The sequence below is a fragment of the Callionymus lyra genome, chromosome 19 (assembly GCF_982586985.1).
Source record: "Callionymus lyra chromosome 19, fCalLyr1.hap1.1, whole genome shotgun sequence".
Lineage (NCBI taxonomy): Eukaryota > Metazoa > Chordata > Actinopteri > Syngnathiformes > Callionymidae > Callionymus > Callionymus lyra.
Window position 1 is genome coordinate 8,475,736 of NC_141836.1, and position 16,595 is coordinate 8,492,330.

Here is a 16,595-nt window from a genome sequence, read left to right on the forward strand (position 1 = left end):
TTTCTGTCAAACCTTTCATTAATCTCATAAATGTCATTTAAACATCAGCCAGGTTTGAGGATGTACTTCACTCCACAGCCGTCAGGAATGAGACGCTTCTCTGCCATCATTTCATCAAAGTCACAAGCGTTGAACTTGGTGAAGCCGTACTTCTTGGAGATGTGGATCTACACAGAAATATTTGACTGATTCAGCAGAACGCATTTTCATAGGACAAGATCCAACATTGTTAAACAGTGATTTAGCAGATAGAGAGACACGTGTATCCTAACATAGGAACTTAATGCACTGGTGACTAAAAAGAAGGTAAAGTCAAGACAATATCAAAATGTTTGGTAAATGTACATTTTGTTGGACCTGTTACTTAGACTGCTTTAAGAGTTTGACACCCCTGACTCTCCAGGATATTCAAGAAGCTGCAGGTTCAGAACAAACAACGTTTTGAATGTTCTCAGAGAAACGAGGAAGAAGAACAGGTGTTTAGCAATTTCTTCGTTTTAAGAATAAATATCTGCGTCTATCAGATAACAAGCCCGTCATAATGCAGTGCAGTGTTTTAAACTAAAAAACATACAAATAAAAAAAGAATATTCGTGTATTATAATCATGGTATTAAAAACAAACAAAACACACAAAATTCACCCCAAAAATAAATACATGAATACAGACAAAATACAGTACATTCCAAACACACTGCAGAGAAACTGTCCAAGATGAAAACTCTGCTTCCTCCATGTGACTCAGAAAAAACACATTTAATTGTTCACGAAGAAAATGATATTAATGATTAAGACATGCATCAGAAATATTACAAAACGACTTGGAACAAAAGAAAGTATTAATTAAATAGATGCAATACAAGGTTTACGTTGTAAAATAAGTCACAACAAATATTAGATCTTGTTGTGCATTAACACAAACATTTAACAAACTGAAAGAATTGAATAACTGGCAATTTACTCACTTATGCAGCGATCAAGGGTTTAGTCTCGAAATCTGACTTTAATATTGATTTAATTAAAGGGTTAATCTTGACCCCTTTACCCCTATATACGTAAATTCATTTTTGTGTTAGTAATGGAGTCTTTATGACTGGATTTGACCTTTATTCACTTAAAGAAAGATGGTTTTGTTACATTAAAGCTGTGGTAACGGCAAAGTTGTATCTTTTGAATCATTTTAATGTGTAAATGATGTTTAAGACCATCTTGATCTCCATGAACCAAGAATGAGATACAATTTTCTAGTCTATTTGTGAGCAGTTTCCACAATATTTATGAGTCACATCCCAATAAACGTTTGGTTCTCAAAGAGAAATGTTTGGTTGACATTTTTTTCCTAGTTCTAGGATTGAAGTTATTACTGCACATTGTAAAGAGTCAGGAAGAAAATACCATTTTGAAAAGATATTATTCATTCACAAATTTGACAGAGAATCCACTTTTTTTTTAACTTCTTATAATAAACACAAGTACAAAGTAAACAAGTATATGAAGCTTGTTTGACAATAAAAATAGAATAGAAAAGTTTAAAAAATGGAGATGGAAAGACAAACATGACCAGATGAGAATTAATCAATAGAACGATGCGTTTTTATAGATTACTGTCTTCACATCTTTGTATTTTTTTTTAATTAACCAATAAACTACAGAACATGTGATCAGTAGAACGATCATAATCACAGAAACAATAATTCCAGCCACTTCTGCTGGTGTCAAACATACAGAGTCAGAAGAAATAGTTCCTTCTCCTAGATATGTTGAACATCTACAAAGACAAGTGGAGACAGTTTAGAAGAAAACATGTGGAGCAAACATTTGTGAATCTTCACTCACTGTTTGTGATCCTGACATGACGTGAACGTTCCATTTGAAAATGTTCCTTCACTGCAGGTTCCACACTCAGTGTCTGTGGAGGACGTTCCTGTGAAGAACATTGTGTGTGTCTTATAGTTTCTGCACTCTTGCATTTCACATGTTGGATGTGAAACTCACCTGCTCTGATGATGAACTGTCCTGGTTCACATGTGGAGTGTTGCTGTGCTGCCACACATGTGTCCACTGAGCCGTCCACACAGAAAAAACCCTCCAGAGGTTCACACTTGGTGTTTGCTGTGAAGGTACAGGATCTGATCTCTCTCAGTCCTGTTAGTCAATAACAAATTCTACATCACATCTACATACTGACCAACTCATCATTCTAGTGAAGAACAAACTTTACCTTCAGTACAGACCAGACACTTGAAACAATGTTTCTCTCCGTTAAGTTTGTCCATGTAAGTTCCATCATCACAGTCAGTGCAGGACGTACCTTGAAATTCTGTACAATGAACTCTTACTTTGTGACCTGTTAGACAAATAAATAAATCACTAGTTTGACTAAGACTTCTGCCTGTTACTTAAAGTAGCAAAAACATTGTCAACATTTTTGTTCCATCATAGTTGTAAGTCTGACTTCAAACACAGTCGAGGACCAAGACTGGATCTTACCTGGAATACACTTTGGACAACATTCTTCTTCTCCGTCTGTCCTCAACACATATTCAGTGTAGTGACAGGTCAGTGTGTTTACCTCCGTTATAGTAGAAAGCAACTGTATAAACAAAACATTATGAATCTAATCCATGATCAGAGGAAAAATGCTCAGTTTTTCATTAAATTAAATGACACAGACCAACATCTAACTTTATTACTGAAATGTATAGAACAAAACTTACCAGTAACACAAGAATTTTCAAACATCCAATTGTCATCCTTTGAAACATATTTTATACGCTGTCCATCAACATGAAACATCTGGGGTTGAAAAGAAAGAAATTGTTTCATGAATATGCTCAGTCACACCAAAACAATACACACACACACAAACACACAATATTCAAATTAAATATACTGTACATATACAATTTATTATTACATACTAGCTGAAATCCAAAAGAAGATACATTTAACCAGGAGAGAAAAGAGTTCAATCAGGAACATTATTGGGCTTAAACTTCACAAATAAACTGAATTATTAAAATCATCCTCATCTAGTTTGTATTAAATATGGCATGAATTTCACTTACGTTCGACAGATTTGAATTGTCAAGGGGAGGAGTCTTTGATGTGTAACCGACCAAAAGTTCACCTCCCTCTAGGGGCTGGTCTTTAATTTAAATAAATGGATATTGTCCAACAACAACATGTTTGGATTGTTCTAAAGAGACTAAACAAAATGAAGCAACATAAACATCTTAGAAGCGAGCGAAATAAACTATGAGATGAATTAAACTAGGAGGCAAACTATACTATTAGACAAGCAACATAAAGTAAATAAAGAGACAAATTGAATAAAGAAACAAATTGAATAAAGAGACAAAGTAAATAAAGGGACGAAGTAAATAAAGAGACAAAGTAAATAAAGGGACAAAGTAAATAAAGAGACAAAGTAAATAAAGAGTCAAGTCAGGGCATCTCTTCAGCCTAACCCTGGAAAAGGACTGAATCATTATTAAAGAATTCATCACTCTGAGTGACATGTCATTTAGGACGAGGTACCTGGTATTCAGAGTCACCATAAATAACAGCAGGAATAGCAGAGACACACAAACCAAACCAACACAGCGTTAAAAGAAAAATATAAACTCACCACGATCTTATCCTAACTGAATATTGTCATTCATGTAGAGACTAGTGACTCTTGAATCTCCCGCGGGTGGAGCAACAGCGAGAAGGGGCGTGTCTACTCGAAAGAAGGTCAACCCAAAGTGGAAACGAAATACATCAAACTGTTGTATTTTTAACCCTATTATAAATATTCATTTTAAAACATCCGGTTATACAAGTCATTACAGTCAACAAAATGGGTTGAAATCGATATCTTTCTTGCTTTGTATCTAACAAATATGGTTTGAGTTTAATCTCAATTGGATGTTTTAATTTAAATGACAACATTAACGTAATACGGTTGTATAAGAATAAGTGTAAAACTGAGTGAAATAAACGAGAAAACAATACGTGTACGAGAGAGATTTATCTCTTTTTTCTTCTCCCTCTGCTGCAGTCATGCTCTGTAGACAGAAGCTTCACCTGCACAGGTGATCTGATAAGATCTTCCTCTCTCTCCACCCGCACGCAAACAACTTGTTCTCTCTGCTGCCCTCTAGTGTTACTAAAACGAATCAATATATATAACTTGCACACAAGCTACAAACAAAAAATAAATAGAAAAACAGCACATGACACAGTGTAGATATATTATACATTATTTTAGCTTCAGTAAACTATCTGAGAAATAAATGATCCATCTGCGCATGTGCGACAAGATGAAACATTAACTCGGTCTCTCCTTTAAATGTTGTGAACTTTGATTCTTGAACTGACTCCACAAGACTTTCAGGAAGACGCTGCAGGGTCAGAACCAACACAACCGACAAGATTGTAACCTTTTGAATTTTCTCAGGGAAATGGTGAGCAAGTAAAAGTGTGTAGTTGTTGTGTAGTGTTGTGTTTCTAATGTAAGACAAGGACCAGGATGTTAAAGATTTAAGCGTTTTTTTTCCTGTATTCAGCGTCACAAAGGACCAGGATCAAAGTAGAGTCACCAGGTAAATTGTTTTTGTTTTTATATAAAGTAAATACATTTGAAAATAAATTAGCAGATCAACATTTTCAACTTTGTATTTGTTAGAGTTTAAATATTAACCATGTGTGCATGGATGAGATAGAAACAGAAACCAACTGTTATTGATATTGAAGATTGTTATCTTTTATTTCACTGACAACCTACAGTGTTTATAGCAGTCAAAGGTCCACATGAAGTATAAAGGTAAAAAACAAACATGATATCAGTTTAATCCTTTTGAACTTTATTTTTTACACTCCAGATGTTCCTTGTTGACAGATGTTTATACTAGAGATCATGAATGAATTCTGGATAAAGTCCTGAAAACATGACGAGAGGATTTCTGTCGATTCTTCTTTTACTGGTGAGTTTTGTTTTTATATGATACAATTTTCGTGTAACCAGAATAGTTACTGTGTGTGTGATTCTATAACATGTTCTTAATATGAAGGTATTTTGTTGAAGGTAAAACCAGGAATTAGTTATTAATGTTCTTAACACTTGCATATACACATGGATGTTATAAAGTATGTCAACACAAAGATTTACAGACATAATAGTATTCATTTGGACACTAAAATATACGTTATTTAAAGTTGTGTGTGGAGTATTGTTGTAACTCCACTTACCAGTGATTTAGTTTGTTTATATATTTTGTTTATACAGTTGTTTTCTACTATAATGGAGGTAAACACACTGACCTGTCACTACACTGAATATGTGTTGAGGACAGACGAAGGAGAAGATTGTTGTCCAAAGTGTGAACCAGGTAAGATCCAGTCTTGATCCTCAACTCTATGTGTTGATTTATGACTTGTTGTATTTGTGACCTATTTTCTGACTTTTATTTTAAACATGCTCTGAATGTTGAAATTATTATTTTCATTTTAAGTAAGAAGTGGTCGAGACTTCATTATCAGTTCTCAGACACTAGTGAGATCAAGTCTTAAAATGTAACTTAAACTACTGATTTATTTATTTGTCTAACAGGTCACAAAGTAAGAGTTGATTGTACAGAATTTCGACCTACGTCCTGTATTTCCTGTGATGATGGAACTTACATGAACAAATATAACGGAGAGAAACATTGTTTCAAGTGTCTGGTCTGTACTGAAGGTAAAGTTTGTTCTTCACTAGAATGATGAGTTGGTCAGTATGTAGATGTGATGTAGAATTTGTTATTGACTAACAGGACTGAGAGAGATCAGATCCTGTACCTTCACAGCAAACACCAAGTGTGAACCTCTGGAGGGTTTTTTCTGTGTGGACGGCTCAGTGGACACATGTGTGGCAGCACAGCAACACTCCACATGTGAACCAGGACAGTTCATCATCAGAGCAGGTGAGTTTCACATCCAACATGTGAAATGCAAGAGTGCAGAAACTATAAGACACACACAATGTTCTTCACAGGAACGTCCTCCACAGACACTGAGTGTGGAACCTGCAGTGAAGGAACATTTTCAAATGGAACGTTCACGTCATGTCAGGATCACAAACAGTGAGTGAAGCTTCACAAATGTTTGCTCCAGATGTTTTCTTCTAAACTGTCTCCACTTGTCTTTGTAGATGTTCAACAAATCTACGAGAAGGAACTATTTCTTCTGACTCTGTTTGTCGAGAAGGTTTGACACCAGGAGGAATGGCTGGAATTATTGTTGCTGTGATTGTGATCGTTCTACTGATCACATGTTCTGTAGTTTGTCATTTTATAAAAAGACAAAGAGGTAAAAGTCCATCAAATCATATTTGTACATTGATTTATGAACATCTTGGTTTGTTTTAATTATTTCCTTCTTAACCAGACAAAAAACCCAACAGAAGAAGAAAGGAGGTATGTAAGAATTGATTTTTCTTTTCAGTATTTTTACAAATTAAAATTATTTTATTACAGTGTACTTGTTACCCAAGTTTAAATATGTTTAATTCATAATGAATCAGATTCCAGTCTGAATCTTGTTTAATAACATTTGACTCCATTTAGGAAATTTTAAATTTGGAAAAACTAATGCAGAAAGCGCCGCACCAGCTGCCGGACCGGCTGAACAGTTGATATTTTTGGACACGATATTAAAGTAGATTCTGTGTAATTGAAAATGTTTCACTTTTATAGAATATGTAACATATTTAATAAATTCTGTTCAGTGAACATAACATTTCTGGCTTTTTTTTCATTTGCCTGTGTGTGTATCTTAGTCTGTGATATAAAAATCATCCAGATTCTGTCAAACCTTTCATTAATCTCATGAATGGCTGATCATTTAAACATCAGCCAGGTTTCCTTTTCGCCTGAGCTCCTTAACTGGGGAAATGCAAGTGTAATTTTTTTTTTTTATTCACCGTTATACAAGATCCACTCTGTATAAACAGTTTAAGATCATTTTAGTAAAAAGTAAAATAGGCTCCAAACTCTTTGATTTAGTCTTAATGTGAAGAGAAACATATCTTCAATTAATCAATTCATAACAACCCTGCGATTCCCTTCATGCTGGGATCAGAAACAGTACAATTCTGCATGTGTGGCCAGAGATGTAGTTTTTAATAAACAGTCATTTGTCTCAAGTACATTGAAGTGATACTGCTGAATGTCTTGCTATACAAGAGCACATTTAGACTCATCTAGTAGTTCATAGAATAAAAAGCTCAACAGTCAAATGTGTGATCAAATCCACTTTTATTGGTTCTCTGTGAACTAAAGAGCTACTGCTTTACTTGGCGTGGATGGCCTTCCAGCGGGACAGAGGTCCTCTGTTGGGGATGTACTTCACTCCACAGCCGTCAGGAATGAGGCGCTTCTCTGCCATCATTTCGTCAAAGTCTTCTGCGTTGAACTTGGTGAAGCCGTACTTCTTGGAGATGTGGATCTACACAAAACAATTTGACCGTGATTCAGCATAACTCATTTTCATAGAACAAGATCCAACATTGTTAAACAGTGATTTAGCAGATAGAGATACACGTGTATCCTAAAATAGGAACTTAAAGCACTGGTGACTAAAAATACATATAAACAGTCAAATATTTTAGATGGAAAACCATTTGTCTCAGTGGTCCCTTAAAGCACTCAGCACCACACAGCTGAGGACATACACAGCCACAGAGTCAATGTCTGCAGCCTTTGCACACCAGAGCCACACAGCAGCAGAACTGGTCGGCTTAATAGACTGCAGGGGTTTATGCTTCTGTGATCCAGAGAAAGATCAGACATAACCCAAGGAAGGTTTAAAATGTTTTACCTTCTGACGTCCCGGGAACTTGAACTTGGCTCTGCGGAGAGCCTCGATCACATGCTCCTTGTTCTGGGCCTTGGTACGCACAGACATGATCACCTGACCGATGTTCACACGGGCCACGGTGCCCTGGGGTTTTCCAAAAGCACCACGCATCCCAGTCTGGAGCCTGAACAAAAGCAGCAACACTCAGACCCCCAGATCATCCAAAGACCAGGTAGAGAGCTGCGACACTCACCTATCAGCTCCAGCGCACGATAACATTTTGTTGATGCGGATGACGTGGAAGGGATGCAGACGCACACGGATGTGGAAGCCATCTTTACCGCAGGTTTTCACCATGTACTTGTTAGCACAGATACGGGCGGCCTCCAGAGCTGCAAAATGAACAGTCAAGTGGGCTCAATGGAGGAAAATACTTCAATTTGATCTCAGGATCAGAAGTAATTAAACAACACATTTATCCAAGTCAGTGTATCAATGGTCCCTTAAAGCACTCAGCACCACACAGCTGAGGACATACACAGCCACAGAGTCAATGTCTGCAGCCTTTGCACACCAGAGCCACACAGCAGCAGAACTGGTCGGCTTAATAGACTGCAGGAAAATTCATTTACAAATTCCACAATCTCATTTTAAAAGCTGAAACACTTGATTGCCAGCATGTTCATTGTATATAGATATTAAAGATGAACCGAAAAGGTTATCCTGCCATTTATTTGGAAGTGTTTGGCACTTCAAAAACAAAACAGTCAACTTTAAAAACATCCATTTGTGTCCAACATGGTTGAGTTTTTCTTACCTTCGGAGGACAGCTGCTCGTACTCGTCAGACACCATGTGTCCACACAGAGGGAATTCATCTACTTTGGCCTTCTTCCTTCCCAAGTCAAAAATCCTGATCTTAGGATCTACGGGAATCAAACATAATATGAACGCAGGCATTGATAAGAACTTTAACAGACTTGAGAGAAGGGAGAGGGATGACTATATAATTAAACTACAATACATTTATCCAAGTCAGTGTCTCAGTGGTCCCTTAAAGCACTCAGCACCACACAGCTGAGGACATACACAGCCACAGAGTCAATGTCTGCAGCCTATGCACACCAGAGCCACACTGCAGCAGAACTGGTCGGCTTAATAGACTGCAGGAAAATTCATTTACAAGTTCCATTTGCCATACGTTTTAGATTTACAATACATGAAGGTAGATCAATTATGAAGGTCATACATGTGTGATTTATCATTTTAAAACTTAATGGCGACCTCATTAAAAGTGAACTGCAGCCACACTACAAGTTTAAATGTCAAATCTTCAGATACCCCTTTCAAATGTGAACAATTTAACATTGGTCTGCCTGGAAATAAGCTTTCACACAAGTTAACTCATTCCAAAAACTTGGAAAACTCAAGGTATTTAATGCAGGTTTGTTACACATACCTGGAACACCCCTGCAGAAACGGGACTTGGGGTAGGGCTTGTTCTTGCAGTATCTGTAGCTGTGGAGAACAAAATATTAAAGAGTGACAGACTTTGAAGACGGGCAAAGCAACAAAGCAACAAATTAATATTAATGATAGAGTAAACTACTTTTAGACAGCGTATGCTTATAGCCATTTACAAGAAGTCTAAAAGCAAACATCGGTCTGTACATCAACCACAGAAAACTAAGACTAAATGCTAATCCGTTAGCAATGTACTATTCCACCGGTGCTAGCTTCAAGCTAACACGCGTTAGGTTGGTCAAGTACTAAAAGTGATCGATTAATTTAATGAAACAGGGTTCTATTAACTTCACTGGTCTTTGATAACTGCTTTTATCAAAACAGTGAGCATAATAGAGTCACTGAACGCATGTTGAGACATGAGGCCTGTAAGCTAGCTTCCTCGACACATGGTACGACTGCCATTTTACCGAGGCCGGGCCGGGCCGATCGAAAACTGCCAGTAAGAGAACTTACCAGCGGGCTGGTCGGCGGCCCATGGTTGCAACCTGCAAACGGAACGAATACGAAACGTTAAAATGATTTATTGAGTCACACAAACGTGGAAATTGACTTCAATCTGTCAATTTATTGAGAGCCCAAGAAAGCGCGAGCCATCCACGCACTCACCTAATGGAGGAAAGGAAGTCGACGTCACTTCCGCCTCGTGATATTGGCAAATAAGGACTCTAGAAGTAAAAAAGAAAGAAACTGTATTATTATTTTTTAGTCCAAGTATTTCACTTTATATGCTTTATTTGTTGTATATTATATTATTAGTAATATTTTAACATTGAAAGTTTTCGAACAGAATCCTGGGAAATTGTGATGCGTTTAAGTACTTTTAGGTGTTCAGACTTTTTCTCTGTCAGTAGTTTATTCATACATCACGTATTAAATGACGCCACGGCTTCAGGTAAAAGTTGTTTATTTTAATGTTGTCGTCATTTTATTCTACACAGTTCCCAACTGAAGCTCAAGTATGTTGCGTTGGATCCATGTTAATAGAATGTACTCTGCTGTACAACGTGTAGCCAACAGGTCGCAGTATAATGCTAGGTTTAAGCAATATTAAGCTAGTACCTACTTATTGTTACAAAATAACTCATGTCTGAAATTATGTGGTTCATTTATTACAAGTTTATATTTCATAATAATATTTCTTAACCCAATTATTATCACTTTTGCAGGTGCAACTGGACGTTTGATAAAATACTCTACTGACAACTTCTGGAAGCTCATCTTATCATCCCTGGTAAGGTAAAAAAAAAAAAAAAGGCTAAAGAAAAGATTTAGAAAAACTTAAAATAATGTTGATTCTTTGATTATTTGATTCAGATTTTCTTTTAATATAAAATGTAGCTGGCTGCACAAGTCCATTATTTTACCGTCACTCCCAATGTAATAATGTTATGTAATTTAAACGAACACATTGTATCCTGTGTAATTAAAAAAAATATTTTGTGTGTTGATCTTACACTATTTTGTTAATCATAACCCAAAAAAAAGTTTATTCTCTAAAATATTCAATATGCATTTAATTCAATTGAAACAATTCCAGGTCCTAACACAGACTGTCCTCTAGAGTTCACTGTTGTACAGATGATGTGCTGTGACCCTCTGAGGAAAAATAAGAACAATGAGCTCATATCTGAACTACTGTAATGCAGAACAAATGTCTGAACTTCCCAGAGGAATTTGAGGAATTTTAACCTTGTTCTCGCTGAAATCTGATGCCACAAAAACAGTGTCATTTTTGGGGGTCTGAGGGATTCTGTTTACAATAAAAACTTAACTTAGACAGTATGTTATTAACTGTAGGTACAGCTAATGGCTCGAAAAATTTCATATTGTCATTGCTATGCAATTGCCTTTAAAATATTAGTATCTAATTCTCTCTTAAGAGATATTAATGTAACGTGTTGTGGGAGATAGTAATGTAACCCTGAACTCAGCAGCCTTGTTGACACGTCTTTTTATTTTGATTATTGGACTATATCAAATATACAAAATTCAATTAATACAAAAGTATTACTGCACAACATTATTTGCCTAATCCTGTTTATTCTCAACCTTAAATTATTTTAGTTTTGATGTGTTAAGCGTTGAATTTAGGGTTAATTAACGTTATCACTGACATTAGTCAGTTCAAAGATTTGAATCCTAACTTTTTAATTATCTTTAGCTGCTATGTGTTATATAAAATGCTTTTTGTTGGTTATTACAACTAATGTTCTCAAACTTAAAAAAATATACTGGGACTATAAGCTGTTCGTACGTGTAACCAGGGATAACCTTCCTCATGTCATCTGTTGACATTTTGCTTTAACCTCCTTTATTTTCTCCTTCTCTTGCCCCATTCTGTTGGACACCAATGCTTAGACCATAACGCTACTTTGTGGTAATCTATGTTTCTGATGAGACGGTAAATAGTCACTCCCAAGTGACCAACAGTCCGAGGGCGGATGTGAGAGGAGTTTGAACTCTGACAGGGATGCCTGTGCAGACTCATGAGAAGGTCACTAATCAGTTAATGATGTCCTCCCTATCTGGCCAAGTTCCTATTTTTTTCAAAATCTCTTGGGGATACACAGCTCAGGGAGGATGACACCGCAGTGATAGCAACCAAACATGGTCGCACACAAAATAAAGCATGTGAATTTGAACGAAACCTATTAGTGACCAAACATTAGGCTGTGAAAGCTAACACCCTTTATGTTGCTGTCAAAAAGGAAGTGTGGCTTGGGCGTGTGTGTTTGTGTGTGTCAGTGGGTTTCATGGTTTGAAATAAAGTATTGCAAACATCACACAATCTGTGATCTTGCTGAAGCCAGTAGTCAAATTACTTTTAGAAATAGTATAATCATCACTTTTTAATTGGTTTTCATTTACTCGGTACATCTCTTGACAGCAAGACAGAGACATGAAGTCAAAGAATTCTGATCCCAATTAAAATGCAAAATTCCATGTACTTTCCATTTAGCATCCATAGAGGTTATTTGGTGGCTCTGTATTGTCCATAGTTGCTGGTGTGTGTCAGAAATGAGTATTGATCCTCACAAGTTAAATTTCAAGACAAGAGATATAGATTTAACTTCAGTTATTGAAATAATTTTACCTTCAGTACCAAAAAATAATGTATTACTAGGGCTAGAGTTAATGTTTCTTTAAAGTGTAAATGTTCCTTTGTTTAGTCACACATTAGATGTGTGATTATAAAAGCAGAGTTGAGCAATAGAGGATTTAGTTTATGCTGAGTGGTCATTTGTTGCTGCTGTTGATCAGGAAGTTCCAACGGAATGTTACGATGAACAGCCAGAAAGAAGAAAAAAAAATGCAGTTTATGATAAACTGATCTTTATTATCTCCTTCCCGCTCCTTATGAAGAAGAAATGATTAGTAAAATGCAATGTATATAATAAACTGGTGAATCAGCGGAAGCTGTGGAGTGAATGGGTGACTCAGTAGTGGATGTGGATCTGTCCCTCTCTTCCAGTCGTGTCTCTGCAGGTCCATGTCAGACTCGCCTGCTTCAGTAATGAGATCATATGATGTCATCCAAGTTCTTAAGAGACGGAGCAGTCAGCCAAAGAGAGAAAAATACTGAAATATAAGCCACATTAGGCCTCACAGGAAATACACTGACAATCTAATAAGTCAAAGTTACTTGAAAGTTGTAGCTACAGACGGACTGTTGCTCTTTCTTTCTCCCTCTCTTCATCCCTTTAAAATGTGTTTCATCCTGTTTTCCTGTCTAGAATAACCCAATTTGCAAAGATCCTTGTAAAATAGAACTTGTTCCTCAACAAGTGTGGCAGCAAATCATTGCAGACTTAGGTCATACAAGCAAGTGCTTCTCAGAAACTAAATTTGGTCCGAGTGTTTCCATTCTCCAAAGTACGTCTCCATGGCTCTGTCTTTATTTAGCTCTCGTTTAAATGCACCATAATTTAGTCAAACCATCGTATCATACCAGCTGATGTTTAACCACCAACTGTCGTTATTGTTTGTAAAATGAACGTCCATCCTGACTGTGATACTTTTGCTGCCCATCTGGAACAAAAGCACATCTCTTGGTAAAATGCTCCTTTTTTGTCTTTGAATCCTTTTGTTCACGTTACATACAAATTTTATGAATTGGATTTAATATTATCTCAACATTTTATTGCTTCCATGCATTCATTACTTCTATAATTCAAACTTGATTCATTTTTACATAATTTCCTTGTAATGAGATCTCATTTTTCCATTTGTTGTCTTCACACTGTCCTGTGGTTTAGGATACCGTTGCTTAGGTTCCATAACAAACTCATTGTGTCTGAGTCCTGGATTGTGGGTCAACATTTTCCATTCAGTATGACACACTCTTCTCACTTCCTTCCGAATTTATGATTAACAATAAATCTCATGAATACATTTTCCAACTTCTCTATGGCTACTAAACATCAGCGACAAACATCATTTATGTTATAATTATATATAAGACAAATATGCTCTTTCAGTTTTCAATCCTCTAACTCCCTCATTTACTTCCATTTTATTTTATTTTTTAATACTTTTGTACTGCTTTTGCCTGGTATTTGATTTATAAAAATATATATACAAAAAGTATCATCTTGCTTGAATATCTTTTACAATTTCTAGATTATAATTCTGCATAAATCATGCAGTGTCTGCAATTCTGGTTGTTTTTATCTTTTATTTCAGTTTATTAAAGACAAGCTAGGAAAAAAAATTTGTAAAGAACAAGCAAAAATGTAAAAACTGAAAAATACAACTAACATTTTAAATTCTAATATGAAATGCCATAAATAAATAAAATATAAATATGGAGTGTCAAGTTTAATTCAGTTGATGATATCCATAAGTATGTCTGAAGTAGTTTGACATGTTTTCCAATTGATCCAAAATGCTATGGATAAAAGTTGTATTTTTCCCTTGTGTGAAAGTAAGTATGTTTGAGTAAGCTTTGTGTCATTGCCTAAGATTACACTTAATTATATTTAATACTTGAATACTTTGTTAGGTTGATTACAAAATCTAATTTCACTTCAGATCAGTGGGTCATGATTTATTGTGATGTAGAATTTATAAATGGAATTCATTTACTGTTGCCTCTGTGGCCCCAGTTTGCCTCTGTAGGGGAGGAGAGCGTTGTGGTCGTCTAGTAGTAGTCTCTGGAAACAGTCAAATTGAATTCTTCAAAGGTTTTCCTGGCACATCAAAATGGACCCAGAGAAGAGATTACATTCCCCCTGTAACAAAAGATAAGCTGTTAGTTTTGGACAAAAAGTAGTTTCAGAGTACTATGACTACAGAGTTGCTTCTCTATATTGAACGACAGACACCTTTTTAAGGTCTGGTACTTTTCTCATAGGAATTAACTCTACTTTCTGACATTGTAATCGGACATCTTGGCACTGGTGCTGAGGAAATAATGCCTCATAGTTGGCATGGGTCCACACGCTGCCCGCTTGCCTAGTGTTTACTTTGATCAACGTTAAGGTATTTATGTATTTATGAGGTGATGTTGAACGATTTCTGTTCATCGTCAAATCCTAATATTAATGCATTATTTTGTCCTTGTGTGCCTTTTTTTCTTTTGTGCAGCTAAATCGATGACTTGTTCCACAAAGCAGTTGTGATTAAAGAGCGATACATTCCCAGGCCAGAGTGAAAATGTGTTCCCAACTTCAAAGTAAGGTGATATCTATTTATTTAGGAATTTACATTTTCACTAAATATGGTTAGCATGACTGACTTTTTTGCTCATGAACCAGATCACTACGAGGTGATTGAGATTGTCTGGGTACTGGAAGGTAATTACAGATTTACCATTGACTTGCGTGGCTTCAAACTGCTGCAGCTCAAACGCCATTCTTCGTTTAGAAAAGTCCAAAAAGCAGCACTCAATAAAATCTCTTAAAGATAACTGCTTCTTATGGGCTGTGTTGTCAACATTTTTCTTTTTATAATGTTTTTTAATTGGGAATGAAATCTCTGCCTAAATATACATAAAAATCAGTTACGTGGTCGAACAAGATTCTGGCAATTTGATACGCCACAATAAAGGGGCAATGATACGATATATTATTATATATTGTGATATTGTAGAAACAAGTATATGTTTTTAGCATTTTCCGAGTACTTCACTGTAATCTTTATGCAATTTACAGACATCATGACTCTTGACGAAGTTGTAACTGCTTTAATTTGTTTTGAAACCAAAATATGTCCAAACATCAGCTTTAAAAGCAGCTGGCTTGGACTGTATCCTCTTGTCCTCAGTCATCATTGAAAAATCTGCAAGAGATAATTGTTCATTTAGAAGTAGACATAATAATTGCTGCCGACTAACGACCAGGAGATTAATTGCTACACCAAAATGAACAAACGCTGTGAATATATGTTAAATATTAATAGATCATTATTTTTTTAGACACACTTTATTGAATTATAAACAATAAAATAACAAGTAAAGTAACATATAAAATATGATTTGTGAGCCAAAAAGCCAAAAATAACATTGTCTCCTCTAACAAAATATTTGCTTTGATCATTGGACTAATATTTTTATTAGATTTGACTGTTCACATTTTTAGTGTGTTAGTCGGTAACTGCGATATTTCTGAAGCACTTTGCTACTCACTGACTCACCGGTCTGACCTCACAGTATTGTTATCACATTGAAGTTCACATATCTAACCTGTGACTTCATGCTTCATGCCAGAGGGGGAGGCAGAGAGAGACAGCGGGAGGAAACGAAGTGGAAAATGAGCGGAATGATTAGAGGAAGAGGTGCCGGGCCGACGTGAGACGGATCACACAGGTCAACCAGAACCCTGGTCGAGGCACACACTCGCTCGGACAGTGCGCACACAGCGACAGTGTTTTGGGCCTGGTATGACATCATTATTTCTCTGCCTCACATCTGTTTCCATTCTGGATGCAGGTGAGAGGGATGAGTGTCATCTTGTGTTTCATCATGTGCAGCTAAGTGGAGACCAGTGCCGGCATCACACTCTTCATCCCATTGTGTGCGATTGTGCAACAGCTTTCCACACACTTTCCCACCAAGTCATCTCGATGAGTGAGCGAGGACTTATAGACAAACACAGACGTCATACGCACATGCATGACGAATCCTTGGGGTCATGATGATGTCATGGAGCGCTTCCAGGGTCTGAATAATGGCTCCTAGTGAATGTTTGTATGTTTTGACATGATTAATGATAGCGTGCAGATACAGCATGTGTGTTAACATGAAAGAAAC

General features: G+C 36.3%; 2 protein-coding genes, 1 long non-coding RNA gene and 3 other non-coding genes across 7 annotated transcripts; 1 reads left to right on the forward strand and 5 right to left on the reverse strand.

The window, feature by feature from the left end:
* Positions 1-29: 29 nt before the first annotated feature.
* rpl10 (ribosomal protein L10) lies at positions 30-9,927 on the reverse strand. 2 transcript variants are annotated; one of them, XM_087782468.1, is made up of 6 exons: positions 9,800-9,927; positions 9,279-9,337; positions 8,638-8,745; positions 8,074-8,212; positions 7,842-8,004; positions 30-167 (listed from the first exon to the last, which is right to left on the reverse strand). In XM_087782468.1, the coding sequence occupies exons 1-6, from the start codon at positions 9,820-9,822 to the stop codon at positions 45-47; spliced, it is 615 nt and encodes a 204-aa protein (XP_087638594.1). In that variant the 5' UTR covers positions 9,823-9,927; the 3' UTR covers positions 30-44. The 2 variants fall into 2 exon arrangements, with proteins under 2 accessions (XP_087638594.1, XP_087638593.1); XM_087782467.1 differs by lacking the exon at positions 30-167 and adding an exon at positions 7,263-7,469 and having other exon boundaries at positions 9,800-9,925.
* On the reverse strand, positions 1,533-2,843 carry LOC148059332 (tumor necrosis factor receptor superfamily member 14-like). Its single transcript, XM_087781859.1, has 6 exons — positions 2,717-2,843; positions 2,490-2,592; positions 2,221-2,346; positions 1,995-2,144; positions 1,836-1,923; positions 1,533-1,767 (listed from the first exon to the last, which is right to left on the reverse strand). Exons 1-6 carry the CDS (start codon positions 2,762-2,764, stop codon positions 1,575-1,577), a joined length of 708 nt encoding a protein of 235 aa, XP_087637985.1. The 5' UTR covers positions 2,765-2,843; the 3' UTR covers positions 1,533-1,574.
* Positions 4,376-6,715, forward strand: LOC148059333 (uncharacterized). The gene is made up of 10 exons (XR_015709504.1): positions 4,376-4,450; positions 4,553-4,588; positions 4,868-4,969; positions 5,272-5,374; positions 5,596-5,721; positions 5,798-5,947; positions 6,019-6,106; positions 6,175-6,332; positions 6,411-6,439; positions 6,590-6,715. It is a non-coding gene; the product is annotated as an uncharacterized LOC148059333 (long non-coding RNA).
* Positions 7,643-7,775, reverse strand: LOC148059334 (small nucleolar RNA SNORA70). Its single transcript, XR_015709523.1, has one exon. It is a non-coding gene; the product is annotated as a small nucleolar RNA SNORA70 (small nucleolar RNA).
* On the reverse strand, positions 8,306-8,438 carry LOC148059335 (small nucleolar RNA SNORA70). The gene has a single exon (XR_015709513.1). It is a non-coding gene; the product is annotated as a small nucleolar RNA SNORA70 (small nucleolar RNA).
* On the reverse strand, positions 8,856-8,988 carry LOC148059336 (small nucleolar RNA SNORA70). Its single transcript, XR_015709515.1, has one exon. It is a non-coding gene; the product is annotated as a small nucleolar RNA SNORA70 (small nucleolar RNA).
* Positions 9,928-16,595: the final 6,668 nt, after the last annotated feature.